This window comes from Lissotriton helveticus, chromosome 7 (assembly GCF_964261635.1).
Source record: "Lissotriton helveticus chromosome 7, aLisHel1.1, whole genome shotgun sequence".
In the NCBI taxonomy this organism is placed as follows: Eukaryota; Metazoa; Chordata; class Amphibia; order Caudata; family Salamandridae; genus Lissotriton; species Lissotriton helveticus.
In genome coordinates, this window is record NC_136068.1 from 1,585,331,403 (window position 1) to 1,585,351,111 (window position 19,709).

Genomic DNA, 19,709 nt, shown 5'->3' on the forward strand with positions numbered 1-19,709 from the left:
TGTTTTGGCATAGCAGAGTTCATCATTGAGGTGACGGTAAGCTTCCTCAATGTATTCCTGTTTCCCCCAGAGCACAATGTTACCGCCCTTATCCGCTTGGTTAATGACGAATTTGTGGTCATTTTTCAATTTCTGCATTAAGTTGTTATACGGCCTCAGTTTTATATTGGGTGGTTTGTGCTGCTTCATTGTTTTTAATTGAAGTTTTTTGAGTTCCTCTGTTATCCTGTCCGCATAAATGTCTATAGCGTCCCTAGGCATACAGGGATTGAACATTGATGGTGGTTTGAAAGGACTATTGCATGCACGATCGATCTCAATATCCTCCGCATCATCAATGGCTTAAGTACTCAGGGTATTGTCGTCCTCTGTTTGAAGTTGGTGCATTGACTGCATCATACTTGTATCCTTGGCTTGGAGTACGCTCTTTCTTTGAGATCGATTGCTTTCAGTGTCTTTCTTGGCAGCTATGTCTGTTTTAATTGCATAGTATTTTTTGAGTTTTATTTTCCGAATAAACTTAAAGATGTCTATCCTGGTGTTGCAATAGTTAAAAATTACTTTCTGGACAGTAAGATAAACCCAATGAAGTAACTGCTCTTCTGCCCGATCTAATTGGATGTTAGTTAAATTGATTATGGTGTTTTCTTTTATTGTTTCTTGTTCTGCCAAAATTTCTTCTTTTGTTGCCTTACTCTTGGTTTGGGTGCACTTGCGGCGCTGTTGTCGTTTGATATTCCTCCTCTGGTTTGCGCGGAGTTTTGATTCCCTGAGCGTAAGGTTTGTTTTCTCTGCAGCCTCACATACTCTATCTCCTCCGCTAGGGTTAATTGGCCCAAATCCCCTCTCTTTGTGCCTGGGGTGCTATCATCGGATTCATCCCGGCTTGGGACCAGGCTAGTGTCCGACCCTGATGGATTGGAATCACTTGTTGCGGCTTCAATCTGGTGAGTCACGATTTTAGGTTTTGTTGCTGCTGCACCTTTTTGTTTGCGTAGATGGTCATATTTACGAGCGAACGTATAAATTTGCCCCAGTTGGTAATCCTGCTCATCGCTTGCAAATTTGTATGCCTTTCTTGTTTTGATCGTGTTTTCCTGTTTTTTGAGACGCTCTTTCATTTCCTTAGTTGTTTGATCAATGTACACTTTGTCTTTTTTGTAATCTATATATATATATATATATATATATATATGTGTGTGTGTGTATATATATATATATATATGTATATATATATATATATCATGCAACAAAGGATGCGGCCCACCAAAGGTCGTTTTGCTTATTTTATTGATAAGCTCCAATCTCCCTTTTGACATGTGAAAATGTGTTTCGCTGTTGCATATGTCATATTTGAGTTCTTAACTGCGCGGCTATGCTCCAGGATACGTTTTTTTAACATGCATGTCGTGCTTCCAATATATTTCATTCCGCACTTACATTCAATCATGTAGATGACTAATTTCGATGTGCAGGTTATGGCTTCTTCAATTACCATCATTTTGCCATTTGGTTCTTGGATGTTAACCATATTTTTACCTATTTTACAGGCTTTACACGATCTACATGCTTTGAATCCTTTCCGTTGGTTTGTAAGCCAATCTGTTTTCTGTTTGACTTGAAAGTGACTTTTTACCAACATGTCTTTTAGGGAAATGTTCTTTCTGTAGGTTACAGTTGGTTTGTCACCTACTAATTCTCCAATATCAGGATCTCCTGAGATTAGATGCCAATATTTTCTCATCTTATTGACAATGCTTCCACTTTCCTTGCTATATGTTGTTATGAATCGTGGAGGATTTCTTTCCGCAACGTCCTTTGGCTTCTCTATTAAGATTTCCGCTCTGGTTTTAAGGTCTACTCTTTTCTTGCATTTATCAAGAGTTCGATCCTTACATCCTCGTGCTTTAAACCTGCTTTTGCATTCTTGAATTTTGTCTTCCGCATCTGTTGTTTTGGAACAGTTCCTCTTCATTCGAATAAACTCCCCGTAAGGGATGCTATTCACTAGTTGTCTGGGGTGAAAGCTCGTCCCATGTAGGATACTATTTGTTGCAGTTTTCTTTCTGAACAGCGTGGATTCAATTTTGCCATTGTCTATGTAGATCTTAGTATCCAAGAAGTCAATCTCTTTCTTGCTGGTGGTGCAAGTGAATTGTAAACCCACTTTTTTTTATTTAATTTGGCAAAAAATCTTTGAAACTCCCTGTCTGTTCCATTCCAGATTAGGAATAGGTCGTCGATATAACATACCCAAAGTATAACTTTTTCCATCTCCAGTTGGTTTTCGGTGTCCCAGGCAATGGTTCGTTCCCACCATCCCATAGTAGTGTTGGCATAATTAGGGGAAAACGAAATTCCCATTGCTGTCCCACACTGTTGTTTGAAGAGTTCTGTGTTGAATAGGAAGACATTATTTGTAAGACAGATGTTGATCATATTGAGAAGCATTTTAGTGTGGTTAAGTTGTGTTATGCTCCGCTGTTTCAAAAAGTATTGACAAGCTGTCATCCCGATGTCATGTCTGATGGATGTGTATAGTGATACAACATCAATTGTTATGAATCTGATTCAGACATACAACAGAACTCTTTCCACCTTCCAGTCGGCACAGAAGCATCGGACCAAGAGTACTTTAACCCCCCAATCCAAAGGGCAAAAAGTCGTCTCTGTCCAAAAAAACCTGCTTACGGTCCACCACTGACCAAAAACCCATGGTGCGTACCAACATACAGACAGAGTGCCGCTCGTAGTCGTAGCCCTTTGGAGTGAAGAGACTTTGTTGGACGCTGAGACTGCTCCGTGCTCACCTGGAACTTTTGCCGACTTGGGGGCCGCACTTTGACAACTACCTTTAGATCGCGGGACTGCGAGGACCAGCTTGTTTTGCGGCTTGTCATCTGCCGCAGCTGGGGCCTCTTCCCGCCCCCACCGCCTCCTACTTAGTTACGCCCTAATCCGCGGGATGCGGATTAGGTGTGTCCCGGGCGAAGCCTTTGCAAAGGGTGGGCCGTCTGCGGCAGTCCGAGGCCGGATGAGGCAGGGCTGGGCCACCCCCCAATGTCGGACTAATCCTACTCCCAGTAACCCTGTAGCATTGTCTGAGTGATATTTTGCTCGGAATATTCACTAATTGTCTCGTGAAATACACACTGCTGTAATCCATCTTTTGTTATTAATTCATTAGTTTTGTTCTAGTTGCCCTTTTTTCCAGTCATTCCACTTTCTTCTCTTACAATTATGAGTTCGCGCATCAGTAAAGGCAGGAAATCGCTAGTGGGTGGGTCTGTCAGAGGGACGCTAGATCAATTTATAACGAGGGCCGCCTCAGTGCTTGAACGTGAAATAGCTTTCACGGAACGGCACCTGTCCTCGGAGCCTCTATATAATAAACGTTCGTCCCTGGGTCCCATTCAGCAAGCGATTTCACCACCAGTAGAAAGCACGCAAAAAGATTTAATTGGGGACCCTGGCATTCCCTTACAACTGCAAGATATAACTGACCCAAGTGAGTTAAAGAGGGATTTTAATACAAACAATGCTCACATAAATACGCTAGTTGAAATCACATCTGAGGAAGATCACATCTGAGGAAGATCTATCTATAAATTCCCCCAAGAACGTCTCGAGAAAGAAGTCACCTAACAAAATTAACGGACCAGGGCATCTATCAAAGAAAAGAAAGCGTAGGGGGAACAATCACAACGGTAGAAGTGCAAAAACACTTAAACTACTTCTAAGACCTACACAGAACATAGGTTTAGATGTAGGCGAGATTAGCCAAGAACAACTTCTCCTACCTTCTGATTATACTCGGGAACTTATGGGAGGTATCGAGCAACTAGTTAAATCTCTTGTATTACCTCTCGTTGAGAGGATAAAAAGAATGGCTGAACAATTGGGGTCTATACAAAATGCAATTGCAACGCTTACTGATTCATCGAAGGATTTGATAACCCATAGACAGATCTACTCCACACACACACACGACATCATTAGGGCTGACACCAACAAACTTATTGAATACTGTGGCCCCCCTCCTGTCCTTGTAGAGAATATCTCGTCATCGCTCCCCATAGAGAAGTCTATTATAATTGACAGGGGAGAAATACCGGGTGGCATAATAAATAAACCAGATAGTTTACAAGCTGCCTTCGCCAAGAATATCCCTTCTCCTAAGAAGTTAAGGGCCAACTTCCCAAAAATAGACTTGCCTCCTGAGGCGGCACCCTATGTCATGGTATTAACTGGGGTCCCGAAACTAGAGGCTGGAAAAACCGAAGGTTACCAGGAATTAAAAAATAAAGTTGTATATTGGTTGAGGAAAAATAGACCATTACCTCCTAACATCAATGGAGAAATTCTTCACGTAAGAAGACTTGACTGGCTGGGGTACAGGCTGAAGGACATAAAGGGGGACGTTATTATAATTAATTTTAGAGACTATAGGGTCACCACCCATATTGGTGACTGGTATATGGAGAGAGGCAGGGAGGAAATCACAACACACGATCTTAGTTATTTCTATCCCCAGTCTTTATTAACAAATCCTCCAAGATCCCGAAACCCTCACAGGTATGATTTGAATTATAACATCCCCACCTTCAATCGTATTACCACGCTCTCTGGTCTGGATGGAATAGATTGACGCCCCAACCAGTCACCCAGGACCCACCATACACCTAAAAAACTGGAAATTCTATTGACCTCAAAGTTCGGCTCTCAAGTCAGACCGATTAATCCATTGGATCCCATACAAGTAAATGAGGGAACAAAACCCAGTGAATGCGTGAGAGAAAATTCTGTAATAGGTATTAAACAGATTGGGACAACAGAAATAATGCTAGCTTCTCCTCCCAAGGAAAAGGTTGTGAAACAGGGTTCAAATGTGGCTTCACGATTGAACTTGGTTGATATGGCACCGGGCAATAATTTAGGCTCAGATGACTCCTCCATAAGGGTACTTTCTTGGAACGTAACCGGATTGCGCCCTAAGGTAGACAATAGTATTTGGCTGAATTTCATAACGAATTTTGGAATAATATGTCTCCAGGAGACATGGACCACTACTGAAATTCACCTTGTAGGTTTTAAAACGTTTTTCTCTACTGCTATTGCTGTACCCTCTGGTAGAGCCAAATGGGGTTTAACTATTTACATTTCCAATACACTAGGAGGTTTGGATGCAACCCCTATAAAATTGGAGGCGAATCTCCAGATAATTACCCTTTGCTTCAATAAGGCAGACACCCTATACCTGGTAAATTTTTACAACAATCTTCCAGAGGGAGAGTTATTGTTAGTATTGCGACAGTTGCATGCTGAATTATCGGCCTTGTTGAGGGGTTCTGTAAAAGGTGCTACAATTATCTGGGGGGGGGGCGATTTCAATCAGCATTTATGCCATCATATTAGCCCAATTTTCTGCGGGAAAGTGGGTGAAAAGGACGATCCAATAGCGCACCTTTCCCACTCCAATATTGGAAACTTTTTAAATGAAATGCTCCTTGACCTGGATCTTGCAATCGTAAACAAAAATAATGTTTCCTCTTTGCTGCACGACCCAACCTTCCTCGGTAGGGGGAGGCAGAGTACAGTAGACTATATTCTAATATCTAACACACTGGAAAGTCGTGCTACAAATTTTTCACTTCATATAAATGCACTGAGCAACCACTGTGCGCTTAGTATAACACTCCGATTGCTTTATAAGCATAGCACGCGAGGTATAGTTAGTGCACTGAAGCAAAACACTTTACATCTTGACAGAACCAATGGATTCTCCTTAAAGTGGGAAAAAATTGATCCTCCAGAGGTTAATAGGAGAGTTCTAAATACAGCATTCCCTTCTACTCTTAAGTGCTTAGATCCGTCTACCCCAGACGAGGAAGTACTAAGTAATTTTAGGGTAATTATAAATGCAATAAACAAAGAGCTTTTTGTAAAACTTAAAAATACCCAATTAAAAAAAAGGGGGTGGTTCAACCATAAATGCACAGCTGCACATTCTAAATTAAAAATAGCCCTTCAAAAAACGGATAGGGTCCTCCAAGAAATAACAATTCTCAGGAGGGAATATAATGCTGCAATTAAGGATAGGAAATCTGAACTAAAACAGGCCCTATGGGATCAACTACACAAAAAAATAGCTCTGCTTTTTGGGCAGTGGTTAAATCTCCATATCTACTGGATAATAAAGATACACCTACCATTGATGTTGCCATAGACGAAACAGTTTGGGTGGAGCATTTCTCAAAGATTTTTGCAAAAGGGATAGAAAACATTGTTGGAGATGAAGAAAAACCCGAATTCCAATCTGCATCCCCCTACCCAATCGTTTTAGATATCACTATAGAAGAGGTTCTTCGTGCCCTAAAATCTAGTAGGAATGGCAAGGCCCCTGGCCCGATGGGGTTCCAATAGATCTATTTAAATCAAATCTGTATCTATGGGCTCCACTGGTGACCAGTGTACTTGGGGCATCGTGCGAGGTGGGGCTTTTGGACTCTTGGTCCAAATCAATCATGGTCCCTATCTTTAAAAAGGGGGAACGCCAGGAGGTATCCTGCTATCGCCCGATCTCATTGCTGGATTTACTGGGAAAAGTGGCGGGCAGAGTCATTCTTGAACGCCTTCAGCAATGGGCGGACGATGGCGCGATTCTCTCGGACCTCAAATACGGATTCCGGAAAGGTTTAGGGACGACTGAACAAGCGCTAAATTTGGCACTACTTTTAGGTAAATACGTTAGTGCGAAGGCAGGCTCTATGTATATGGTATACGTAGACTTATCAGCAGCCTTCGACTGCGTTGGCCACTCCAAACTTTGGTCCATTCTAACAGAAATGGGGGTTGAAGAACCACTGGTGAATTTTTTGCGTGAACTATATTCCAACGCATCAGCTAGGGTAAGAGTCGGGGTGCAGGGTGAGCTAACCGCATCGTTCAGGGTAGAGAGAGGAGTCAGACAAGGATGCGTTCTGGCCCCATTACTCTTCTGGAGAGGGATATGATTAATGGGAGCCGGGACCTTCCTTTAATAAACAACCGACCGATTCCAGCGCTTCTCTACGCTGACGATGCGGTGATACTCGCCCGAACACCCTTAGAATTACAGAAGGCGTTAAACAGATATTCACAATTTATGGGCAATCTGGATCTGCTCATAAATATTAAAAAAACTTTTGTCATAATAGCAGGTCCCGGGGAAAAAAAGGCTAAAGATTATTTATTTAGAAAAGGAGAAATTAGCCACCACAGACCAGTATCCCTACTCGGGCATTATTATCGATCACAGGCTCAATTGGAAACCAGCTATTGAGTCTAGGAAATTTCATCTTACGAGAGCCACTATGGCCCTCGTAAATTTCTCAAAAAAACTGGGTAAGAGGCCTCCGCCTGAGCTCCTACAGATATATATATATATATAGCCAAATGCCAATTACTTGCATTGTATGAGGCAGGCGTATGGGGGTTTGTAAATACTGACAGTCTACAATTAGTTGAAAATGCCTTTTTGAAGTTCCTTCTAGCGGTCCCACGGAGTACATCCACTTTTTCATGCCACACCGAGTTGGGGATTTCGTACCTATCAGACTTAGCAAAAATACAACCACTCCTCCTGTGGCATCGAATTTGGTCTCTCGATAAAAATGTTTTAACCCAGGGGATTATTTTAAACTGCATGTCTCTTGATCGCTATCACAAAAATGGCTGGCTTTCATACATAAAACGTTTTTTAAGTGTTTTAGGGCTGGAAAAGTACTATTTTGTACCATCCTCAATTCGTTCTCTTTCTAGGAAGGCACTAAAAGTACTGTGCCTAGCACATTTAGAAGAAATGAGAATGACTAAAGAGGTTATTAAACCTTCTGTACAACATTCCAAGCTGTTCAAATTACTTTCTCCATCCAGCCTTATTTAACTCAGGATTTTTCTACTTTCTAGAGATTTCTCTTGATCAGATTTAGGCTAAATGTATTCCACCGTCTATTTGCCTTTCCGCAGAGAAATAATTGGGCCCTTGAATTACCTTTATGTCCCTGCGATAACATCTCGGCTCAGGCAACCATTCATACCCTATTTTTCTGTAAATATTATACTGAACATAGAAGAATCTGGTTCTTACCGATACTAAGATTTATGGGCATTAGAAGATGCCGCCCGGCCTTGCTTTCTTTACAGTATTTGGGTGATGAGTGGACATCGAAGTACATTGTCAAATTATTGAAATGTATATTTCGGCATCGACCTAATCTTTAACAAATAATCTATCTAATATGAATTTTAACAACGTTAATGTGATAGTAATAATTGAATTGATGTCCCTTTTTAAGACCGTATGTAGATACCCTGATCTCCTTTCAGGAGGCATTGCACAGATTACATTGTAAATAGATTCTTTTTTGAATACTGTAGGTTTTTATAACTAATATTTGTGCTTATTGGCTAGTATTTCGTTTTAATGTAAAACTTTGAAAATGAATTTTATTTGTGATTATGCTTTTATGTTTTTTTCTTGTGATTAAAAAAAGAATAAAGAAATACTTGACTTGAGTCTGTATGTACCGACATACAGACTCAGAAGTCCCGCCCTCCGGCTCGGAACCCAAAGTTCAGCCTGCAGCAGGGGCCTCCACCTCTTCGAAGTCTAAGTCCATAACTCATCGAGCATCCTTCTTGGCTCCGAAAGACAAAAGCCACGGTACTTCGGAACAGAGTACACTAAAACACTCTTCCGCTCCAAAATGTTTTTCACATTAGGATCAAAACTCCACCCGAAACGATCCTTAAGGATCTGCACGATCCATAGCAAAAAATCTTGCAAATACACCCTGGAACAAATAAGATAGTTCATCAGCCAGCAAAGCTTCAATCCTCCAAGAGATGAACTTTTCAAAAGGCTCTAGACATTACTATAGAGCCTCTAAAGAAGAATTAAGATGTTCCCACTAGCCCTGTATATACCCATGCCTACCTCACCAACACCACCCCCAGCATCCACTCCAACATTTGATTCACCTCCAGCATCTGAGGCAGGTAACATGCCACCTCACTCCTCAATTATAGATGAGGATGATAACATTCCACAGGGCACACATCCTGGGAATGCTTGGGATGCCTATGACACAGAGCCTCAAGGGCGATACAGATCCCGACCTATATCCTACATTCACATCACCACCCGAGGCCTCTGCCCTTGATAGGCAGAGGCAGCCAGGGCGGCAGCTTTTCATCAAGTTACTTTACATAAGAACCCAGTCGAGAATTATATCCTTTTTGAAACACTCTAATTCTTAAATAGGGACACAATATATACCACTCCATAAGGGAATGCTGCGTCATGCAGAGGATATTTTTAAAGATCCTGTCAATGCCAGAATATTAACACCATGCATTGACAAACAAATATAAGGCAGCATACTCTGATCCCATGTACATTAAAGGTCAATTAACCCCTGATTTCCCAGTAGTGTCTAATGCACAAAAGGGGGCAAACTCCCAAACATTAAAGTGAGTTTTTCTTCATTGGAATAAGCTATATGTAATCTGTCTTTCTTTAAGCCACATAAAAGATGAACTTGTTTTTTTTTTCTTCTTTTCAGGCCACTAAGGACCTGGAGAATTATGATGCAGCCCGACATGAGGAGTTCAAGCGATATGAAATGATGAAAGAGCACGAGCGTAGGGAATACCTGAAGTCACTTGATGAGGAAAAGCGCCTTAAGGAAGAGGCACACTTTGAGGAGCTCAAGAAGAAACATCAAGAGCATCCCAAGGTCAATGTGCCAGTAAGTACTCCTAGTGGCATCCTTGTACTCGCACACCCTCCTCAGCCTGTATGTCACCTGTATTCCCTGTTTCAGCCCTTAATTCTCTGTGCCGTGCCCTACGTCTTTCTTGTTTGTTACATTTGAATATTGCACACCTTATACTCTGTATCTGTTTCTGGCTTGCCTTCCTCTGATCTAGTCTGCATGAAAGGCTGTTATATAGTCCATTGTCATTGGTGTTTCTAGATCTTCATGTACATTGTTATAACCATAACGTTGGTGTAGAATTGTAACTATCCGCATGGTTGTCACGTATTTCCTCTATTTTTGTCTCTCTGCTGAGTCTGCCCTCAGTTTCTGGGATATGTGAAATCTCTCTGCATGGTGTAATTTAGTCTTTATTTATCAGATATGTATGTAAACTGCTACTTGTGCCTTACTCAAGTGTCTTTTAGAGAAGATATTGTAGGTCTGAATTCCTTCAAGAACACTGTCTAAGGTGGTCTTGTGTAAATGCAGATTTGCATACATTTTCTCTGTCCCCCCCCCCCCCCTCTTTACATTGCTGCAGTCTTTGCGTTTTGCACTACAGCAGTAAAATTTTAATTATTGCGTTAATTGCGTGTTTCATACATACCAGGATGCCAAGGAGTGCTCTAACAACATTATTGGCAGAGATGCACTAACTGTTCAATTACTTTAGTTAAAAACTGTGGCACTCCGAAATTCAGTAGATATCCCCTATGTGGAATCTTGGCTGACATCAGAGAAATGTTTGCAACTAGCTTTCCCACAACAACACCCTCCTCCCCCCCCCCGCTACCCCCTGATTAATAGCCTTTCACTAACCCTTTGGGTAATTAAAATGGCTTCATGAATAAAGTTAATGCTGCCTTTTTACATTTATGTTACTGTTGCCAATGCTGTAACTTGGATTAGTTGCAAATAATGCCACTTACTGTATACCACTTCCAGTGACTAACTGCAGATGCACTTATTGGTTGCATAAATATTCTTATTCCAATAAGCGAAGTTCATAATCCCTCAGACTCAAAATTATAGCCATTCAATGTGAGGGTGAAACATTGGATTAGAAGTGAGTCTTCAGTTTGTTCACATGCTAATGTTATGTGTGTAACTGTTTATGGTTTATTTCATTGTAGTTACTTTCCTAAGCCAAAGGAGGGCAGTCCCAAGGGATTGCAAATGTAGGAATTGGGGTAGAAGTTTGCCTGTGGAAAACTAGGGGTTGGGCTGAAGTCACCTTAGTCTCTGTGGCGTGGGGGTGGATGTTGAAGCCCTGGCCACCTTCCCTCCTAGCAAGGTGAAACCCAGGCAATGGCCAATCAATGTGACCAGGGTCGAGACTTGGAGGGATACAGGAGCCAACATGGTCACGATGGTGGACAGTCTGGTTTCCCCAGAGCAGATTATCCCAAATGCTCGTCATAGATTAGTCAACGCTAACAATGAAGTAAAATCTCATCTTCTCGCAATGGTCACCTTTGAGTGGAGAGGGGTTACTGGCCCTGAGATTGTAGCAGTGAAGTGTCGGGAATCTACTTAAAATCCTCTGCTTGGGTAGAAATGGAAAGGACGAATATCACTGAAATGTTGGGTCTCCTTAAGTGGGTGTGTGTGGCTATAAGGGCCCAGACAGCCCACCAAGGAAGTTTGGGCCTGGTCTGGGCTTCAGGGAGACAGGAGTCTGAAGGAATTCCCTCTACAGGTTCCCACAACCAAGAGGAAGGGCAAGAGGTGTGCGAAACTAGCCTCTAAACTTCCCACGGCTCAGAAGGAATCTGATCTTCAGGGGAAAGATCTGGAGACTAAAGGGGAGGGGAAGCCTATCTGTCAGAACTCTGAGTTGAATAGGGCATGGGGATCCTGCACAGATTAATTCTGCCAAGGGCAGAAGGAGGGCCAAGCCCTTGAAGGCCTTCGGTACCAGACTGAAGCCTAGGAGCTGGTGGATACTAATGACAACCACATGATCTACTGGGAAGAGGGTATATAGTGAGGCTAAGGAATTAAACCTGAACCCACCAGGAGATTGGTGACTATCCAGTAGTACAGACCATTCCTCTTGAACTTAGCCCTTAATATCCTCTTGTCTGGACATTTGGGGTAGAATAAAATCTCATACAGGTTGATCAGCCAGTTTTGCTGGCCCCAGGTGTCTTAAAAGGTGAAGCAATTTGGTTGCTCCTACTCCACCTGTGAAGCCAGTGATGACCTAAGTCACCCCTGGTCCCACTACCTGTTTTGGGACACCTTTTGAGAGAAATGGGGATTGATATTGTCGGGCCAGAGTCCCTTAAACAGCTTCAGGGAACAGGTTTATCTTGGTGATGCTGATTCATGCCCTAAAGCCATACCTATGATGGTAACTGCGCCTGTGCTGACCAGGGCCCTGCTTGATGTCTTTACCAGAGTAAGGGCCCCAAAGAAGTCATCACAGATGGGAGACAAACTTTGTCTACACACTTGAAGGCTATGTGGGATGAGTGTTGGATGACTTACAAGTTCATTACCTCTTCTCACCCACAAACCAACGATCTTGTGGAAAGATTCAACAAGACTCTAAAAGGTATGATTGTGGGAGGTACTACAGAAGGTGAGTGTGCTTCAACTCTTTCAAGCTTTTGTGTGGGCACCCTGTCAGATGTTCCTTAATTCTTATCCAAGAAGAGTGGTAGGAACTATTAAGGAACCCAAACAGGATATTTACTATCTGCTAGGCCTGCGTTCCAGCATGGCTGAGTACATGGAAAGGGCTAACAAGAACTCGAATGCCAGCTAAGAGCTTATCATGCACTGGTATGACAGAAAAACAATGTTTGTGGCATACCAGCTTAGTTGACAAGTTTGGGTTGTGGAGACTATGGATCCAGAACCCTCCTGGACAAATGGACTGGACCCTACACAATACTGGAGAAGATGGGTGAGGTCACCTACCTGTTGGACATGAGCACCCTCAGACACCCCCACTGGGTGATCCATGTCAACCGTCTGAAGCCTCACTCTTTGACCGGGCAGATATGATCATGGTCACAGATGAAAGGGATAAAGAGAAAAGTGCACCCCTCCCATACCTCTTGTCTTACAACGCCAATGATGGTTAAGTGGAGGGAGTAGTCCTGTCCTCTACACTGACGGAGCAGAAGCAGTGGGATTGTTGCCAGTTACTGGTACAGTTTGCTAGACTATTCTCACTGAAATCCTGAATGACCCAGTGGTGTGTACATGACATTAACACTGGTAACACCTTACCTGTTAAAAACATAATCTACAGGTTGGCAGATAAAGTCAGGGCCAGCATTCAGGAGGAAGTTGCCATAATATTGTCCTTGGGGTTGGTTGGGACCCTCTAGAAGTCCCTGGTCCATCGCAGTAGTGCTGGTGCCCAAGACCAAACTGAAGTCTGGGGCCCTAGTCCTCTGGTTCTGCGCGGACTGCAGGTGACTAAAGGCCGTAACCAACACAGACACAAGCCCAATTTCCAAGCTGATGGGCTCACATTGCTTGGGGAATATCAATTGTCTTGCCACATTTGGTCTGACTTCCAGATTAAGGCAGATTGTCCTGACTGGGGGAGAAAAGGAGAGATTACATTCTCAACCCCTAGGGTCTGCTTCCTAATTAAAGTAATCCACTTGATTAAAGATTGCCCTGGCCACCTTCCAGAGGTTGGTGAACGGGGTACTGTCTGGTTTGGAGAGATTAAGAGCAGCATTTCATGATGGTATTGCTCTCTTTAGTTCCACCTGTCTGGAACACTTGAACCACCTCAGGGAAGTACTTCTGACCTTGCAACAGGCAGGAATGATGATCAAGGCCAGTAAGTGCCAGAGCAGGAGTCTGTAGTGTACATGGACCACCTAATTGACGGGGATGTATGCAGCCTCTCCAGCCCAAGATCCACCCTATCCTGGCTTGGAAACCTCTCAAAACCCAGACTCGGATCAGCGCTTTACTGGAGCTGACAGGTTATTATCAAAGGTTTGTCTAGGGGTATTGCACCATTGTAGCACCCCTGAATGAGCTGACTTCCAAGAAGGTCAAATGGACTGAGGAGTGTCAGGAGGCCTTTGTCACCCTGATGGAGGCACTCTGCACAGCACCTGTAATCAAGGCACCTGATTTTAGCAAAAGGTTTTTGGTCCATACAGATGCTTAAGAACATGGGATTGGGGCATTGTTATAACCGCTAAATTGAGGCTCCAGGTCAACCAGTTGACTTTATCAGCAGGTGACTATGTAGCGAGCAGTGTTAAAATGCTATAGAAAGGGAACCCTTTGCTGAAGTTTGGTTACTGCAGAAGCTGAGACCCCTGTTTGGAATCCACTTATCGGTTCAAACTGACCACAGGCCTCTCAGATGGCTCATGCAGGAGAGGGGGAACTCTTAACTGTTGACGTAGTCAATCTCCCTACAGGGGATGGACTTTACAGTGTAAAACAGACCTAGGACTCATCGTGCCAATGCAGAGAGACTTTCCCTGTTCTTCTACTTGGATAATAAGAAATGCCATCGGAATATCTGAGTTGCTCCTCACCTTTAATATGGAGGAGGCAGTGTAGGAAAATACCTATTTTTGCATGATCACCCTGTTTTTGGTGGATGGATGCTGCTGGTTGTATGTATGTGCACTGGGACTTTGCTAAACAGGCATGTACTTGAACCCCTATAACAAGTGGAACTTGGTTATACCCCTTTTATCATGTTAAACTTAACTTTACGTCCCTAGTCTAGTATATAGTTAAACTGCATTTCCAACCAGTGAAAATATACTCATTTTGAAAGGTCAAAACCATCCTTTTAAATATTAATAAGTTACCCTTAGGTAGGCTTCATAAGCCTTTAGAAGGGTGCATGATCTTTAAAAGTACTTATGGAAATGTAATGTAACCTGTCCATGCTCTGAAAAAAAAAGCCCCAAAAGCTGTTTTTCGCTGTAACAAGGTTCGTTGTTCCACAGGAAAGCACTAAATTACATTGTTACATTATTATATTTAATGATCCTAATTGTGGTTAGGAACCACCTACGAATATACTTCAAAGACTCTTTTTAATAGATATTTAAGGCCCAATTTAATGGTAAAACTAAAATTTGTGATAACTAATAAGGAAGAGGTACTTTAAGAATTATAGCTTTTCACTCCCTAGTGCTTCTGGAAGCTCATTTGTATGATCGCCAACTGTTACCTGATTAAGTGTGGAAACTGCTCCCAGAGTAGGACACAGTCCTTGGGTGCAGGGATGTGTTTTCGTTCCTCTGGCAGGATGATCATCTGGGCAGTGCCCAGGTACTTTATGAACTTCAAAGAGGCCAATTTTCACTGACACTTGATCAGGGCCCTTGTTTGTCCTCCGATCTGGCAGGCACCAAAACCTGTGGGAGAGGAGCTACTCCCGGAACTAGTTTAAAGTGTCCTTGGAGGTGGTGTTTTCTGGCCAAACATTTGGGGTGCTGTTTAGTAATTGAGTTAACCCACATGTACTCTTGAACTATCTGTAGTTCTTGATACAGGTAATTTGAAAAGTGACTATATACATTTTTCTGTTTTGCCTGCACAGTGCTTCGTGAGTGTGGGGAAAAAGATCTGAAAAGGGCTTAGAATCTGCACCTTACTTACCTGAATTTACCATTTGTTGATCCAATGTTCTCTAATGTACGTGCTTCTGATTGGCCAGCATGTCATCCTCGTTCGCTTCCTGCTCTGCTTTGTCGTCAATGCTGTGGTGTGGAGCTTTGACCAAGTACAGCTTCCGGTCAGTGGCCACTGGCTACTGGGCCAGTGTCCTTCCACTGGCTACTCGGTTCTAAAAAAAAATTGTTATTTATGAATGAGCACTCCATATGTGTGCATTTGCAGGCCGTCTCTCTCGTCCCAGCTTGTCGCTCTCCTCCCCAGCATGCCTGCAGAGATACTTCTTTTTTTTTTTTTTTTTTTGTAATTTTGTTGCAGTAAACTCTACGTCTTCAAAATGCAGGCAGATCACGTAATCTGCTTGTGCCTGCCTCCATTGGTGCCCGTCCCCTGCACCACCTCTCGCCCGCCGCTGCTTGCCTCCACTGAACTCCTGTTGCTGTTAACAGATCCACTTTCTTTTCCCGTTTTTTCTGTTTCTCTGTTTTATATAGCATTAACACCACCATAAGATCAACATTTTGTGACTACAAGCAAATCACTTAGTCTCCCCGTGCCTAAACACAAGCATTGGCAAAGCCAATAAGTTTCACCTGTGCGAAATCTATTGCTTTGACAATGTTTTTTTAAGACCTGTTACACAACTGCGCTGGCTGCTGTACAACATGGCTGAAAGTTTCCTTTAAAAAGTGCTATCACGCAGACAACGTTGACCGTGTTATAGTGCTTTTTTTGTTTTACCTTAAAACATGCTGCGCAGCAGCTAGCACTGCTGTGTAACATGTAGAGAAAACCTTAACAAAATCAATAGACTGCCTTTGCCAGTGTTTGCTTTGTCTGTCTTTAACCTACTTCCACAAGCTTTCCTTGAATTAGTTGGTCAGTCTTATTTTATCGGGTAGCCGAGAAGAGATACTGCTTTTTCAAAATAGCCCACCCTACTTTGATTCTTGGTCTATTATTTGAGCAACCTCTTGGAGTCCTTGTCAGCTCCTTAATCGAACCATGATTAGAAGCAGTAAAGTTGTTTTTCTCTTCAAGAGACTTTACAGTTCTTAGCGCAGCTGTGCTGATTGGGTCAGGTTTATTACTTGGTTCACTTTTACCATGCTGTGCCATTCCTTGAAATGGATTAATAAATCCCTCAAACTGCAGTTTTGCATCTATAAATATAGAGCCCTTTCTCGCAGTCCTGCCTTGTCTTTCCTCCACCGTCAGGTTGCATGATTAGCTCTTGTTTCTCCTTGGCTGGCTGTTTGTCGTCAACATTGGACTGCATTGAGATGGTGTATTTCTTCTATCAGGGAAGCCGGGATCAACTGAAAGAAGTCTGGGAAGAGACTGACGGTTTGGACCCCAACGAGTTTAACCCCAAGACATTCTTCAAACTGCATGGTAAGATTTTTCCTCAACAAATTTGTCTTTATATTACCCAGATTTAGAGATGCTAACAGAGAGAACATATTCTCCTGAAGAGGACAGCAAGTTGGTGATGATAGTTCCAGGCGATCTGGTGGCATGATATTTTCATAGCTTATTATTTTTATTAAGTCAGGTGCCCCTTTGTTTTGCATATATATTAACTACATAGCACTTGTGTTGCTGTCTAGCCTCTTCGGTGTTTACAGGAACCTTTTACTAACATAATCACCATTTCAAAGATCCTTATTTAGGATTGGGGGGGGGGGGCAGTGTGTGATCTTTGAGCAACAGGTTAATCAACCATGCGGTTAATCTAAAGAGCTATTGGCAGCCCTAGCAACTTTCTAACAAGGTAGCATATTTTTTCTCCTTTTTCAAATGTTAGACCAGGAAAGTAAAAAGATATGGGATTGTCTACCTCCTCGTCTGCCTTCGAGAAGGACCAGACAAAATACCAGAATGCCTGTAGATCTTGTCCTCTCCCCCTGCTTAAAGTCAAATCTGATACTGGCCATGGACTGCAGAGGGCACGTAGTCTGCCTATTGTTCTTGTCTAAAAGTGATGCTTTCTTTTCTTCTATACTCTTATACAAAGCAAGTTTTTTTTTCATCAGTGGTTGTTGCGTATTCTCTACTCCTCTTTATGAAAAACATGCATAGTTGCAAAAGGTCTCTGGTATACCCTGTTTGACTGCATCCCTACATTATTTCAATGATTTAGTTCTCCTCTTTTCTTACCCTGCATGAGTTAGTGCTATACTGCCAGCTGATTTAAATTGCGAGATAGCCACGATTCCTCCATGTTTCCATTCCCAGAACCCTATTTAACTGAAGAGTTTTCCTGTCTCCCAAGCGCATGCATTGCTTTACAGAAGTTACAATGAGCACCTTAGCAGCAGGGCACAGTTAATTAACACATTAGTATAATGAGGTGAGAGAACCCGACAGGATGTTTCAAAGAAAACTTCTCATTCTAAATAACGCACAGACAAACACTGTTGTAAGTAGTCAGGAAGCAAAGTTTATTTGCTTTAGTTCGAGTGAGAACAGCAGCGACCAACTGCACTGTTCAAATGAGGGTTACGATCAGGAGCCTTTCATACATTTCAAGCCACTTGGAGAACATTGCAGTGGAGACAGTTGGCAAACAATAAATCATGGTGGTCAGGCGATAATCAGGAGGCTAATTAACGAGGCTCACTCAGGGTGCACTGAAACTTCCTGTAAGTACATTACGAGAAAACCTGCAAGCTAAAAACATCCAGCACTTGGTGTTTGATAACATCAACAGCACATGCACAATCTCATCTTCTCCACATACGAAGCACAAAAGAGCAATGTAAAAACATGATCTGCAAATGACGTACAACTTCTAAAATAAATGAATAGTTTTTCAGGAAAAATATCTACTTCCACAGATGGGAGCCTGAATTCAGTAACGGTTGAAGCACAGTGATTATGTTAACCTTGTATTGGTGCGTGGGCCAAACCTTTTCTTAGGAGGACGCCATGCCCACTGCCTTCTATTTTTACATCACCCCACCTATAAGTGGTGCAGGGTACGATGGGTGACAAATTGTGCTTGTTACTTTAAACTTTAGTTTTTAGAATGTTGAATCATCTGCCACAAAAATCAATTAGCAGATTATATGTTTACATAAATTCTGTCAGAGCTTTGTGTCCTCTGCACTTGCTTTTTCAATGCTTTTATGAGCTCAGAAAATGGACTGTAAACCACTAGTCTTTAATCCTTTATTCCTTCTGTCATAATCTCTGATATGCACTGCATAAGTGTGGCTCACTGGTTAGAAGCGGCAGACCCTGAAGCAGAGGTCGGCCCGGGACCAGGGTTCAATTCCCGACGCGGCAGGGTCTTGGGTCAATGTCCGCGGACTCGATAATTCTCGCCTAGGTGCCTGCGCTAACCATGGGTCCCACTCTGCAACTCTGGGCAATAGCTTGCTTAATCTCCACAACGGCCCTACCAGCGCCGGAGATGCCTTGCTTCACCTTGGGGGTGCCCAGGAGGGACCATTTCACGGGGAAAGCCAGGACAGGTTCCCCAGCTGTATACAGCGCCAGGACGCCCCGAGATGGGGTAACAGTGCGCTTTACAAGTATACATACATTTACATTTACATAACTGCTGTGCTGTATTAGTGTTATTACACAGCTTGCTGTACAGTGTCCCCCTTCCTAGCGCCATAAGATTGTTGCTTTTTACTCTGCCAATGAATTACTCCGTTTCCCACCCATTTAGAATCTATGTTCAACCATGCCAAAACACTCCATCCCTATCCGTATGTGCAGCACAGCACAAACCTGAAAGCTTTCCATTGCTGTTTTCTTGGTCAACTTTTGTTTACGCTGCGTTGGCTTAAAGTGATTGCACATACCTTGACCTCTGCCCAACTTAGTTGAATAGAACACCTAAGTTACTATATCGCATGTTTATTTTGTATTCTTGCTTACTCAATGCAAAAAAAAAACTACACCACTGCTTGGCTCTTAAATCCTACTCCTTCTGACCATAGGATTTTATTTTCCAGTGCTAGACAAGTGGGTAGGAGGCCAGCTGGCTTGTTCAGAAATGCATGGCTGCTGCTCTCAGCTGTTTGTTTTTTTTCATATGCTAATCCTCATGTAAAGTGCTCTGATACCTGCGGGTATAGTCAGCGCTATATGAAACTCTTCAAATAAATAAAAATTGCATTCCCCTGACATACCCGAAGCCTTGCAACACCACCCACAATTATCCACAACCAGTCTGTCACTTCAGACCTTTCCGTGGACTGTACAGCCTAAGCAGTGCTGGGAGTAGGCCAGGGCAACACCTTCTGTTGTTTTCGCCTGCTGCTG

General features: G+C 42.7%; 1 protein-coding gene across 2 annotated transcripts in view; it reads left to right on the forward strand.

Moving 5' to 3' along the window:
• The window catches only part of NUCB1 (nucleobindin 1), a 137,393-nt gene that overhangs the window by 41,981 nt on the left and 75,703 nt on the right, over nucleotides 1-19,709 (forward strand). For both annotated transcript variants that reach the window (XM_078655132.1, XM_078655133.1), the window contains exons 6-7: nucleotides 9,606-9,791; nucleotides 16,733-16,823. In XM_078655132.1, the coding sequence (XP_078511258.1) occupies nucleotides 9,606-9,791; nucleotides 16,733-16,823 (277 nt within the window). The remainder of the gene's footprint in view (nucleotides 1-9,605; nucleotides 9,792-16,732; nucleotides 16,824-19,709) is intronic.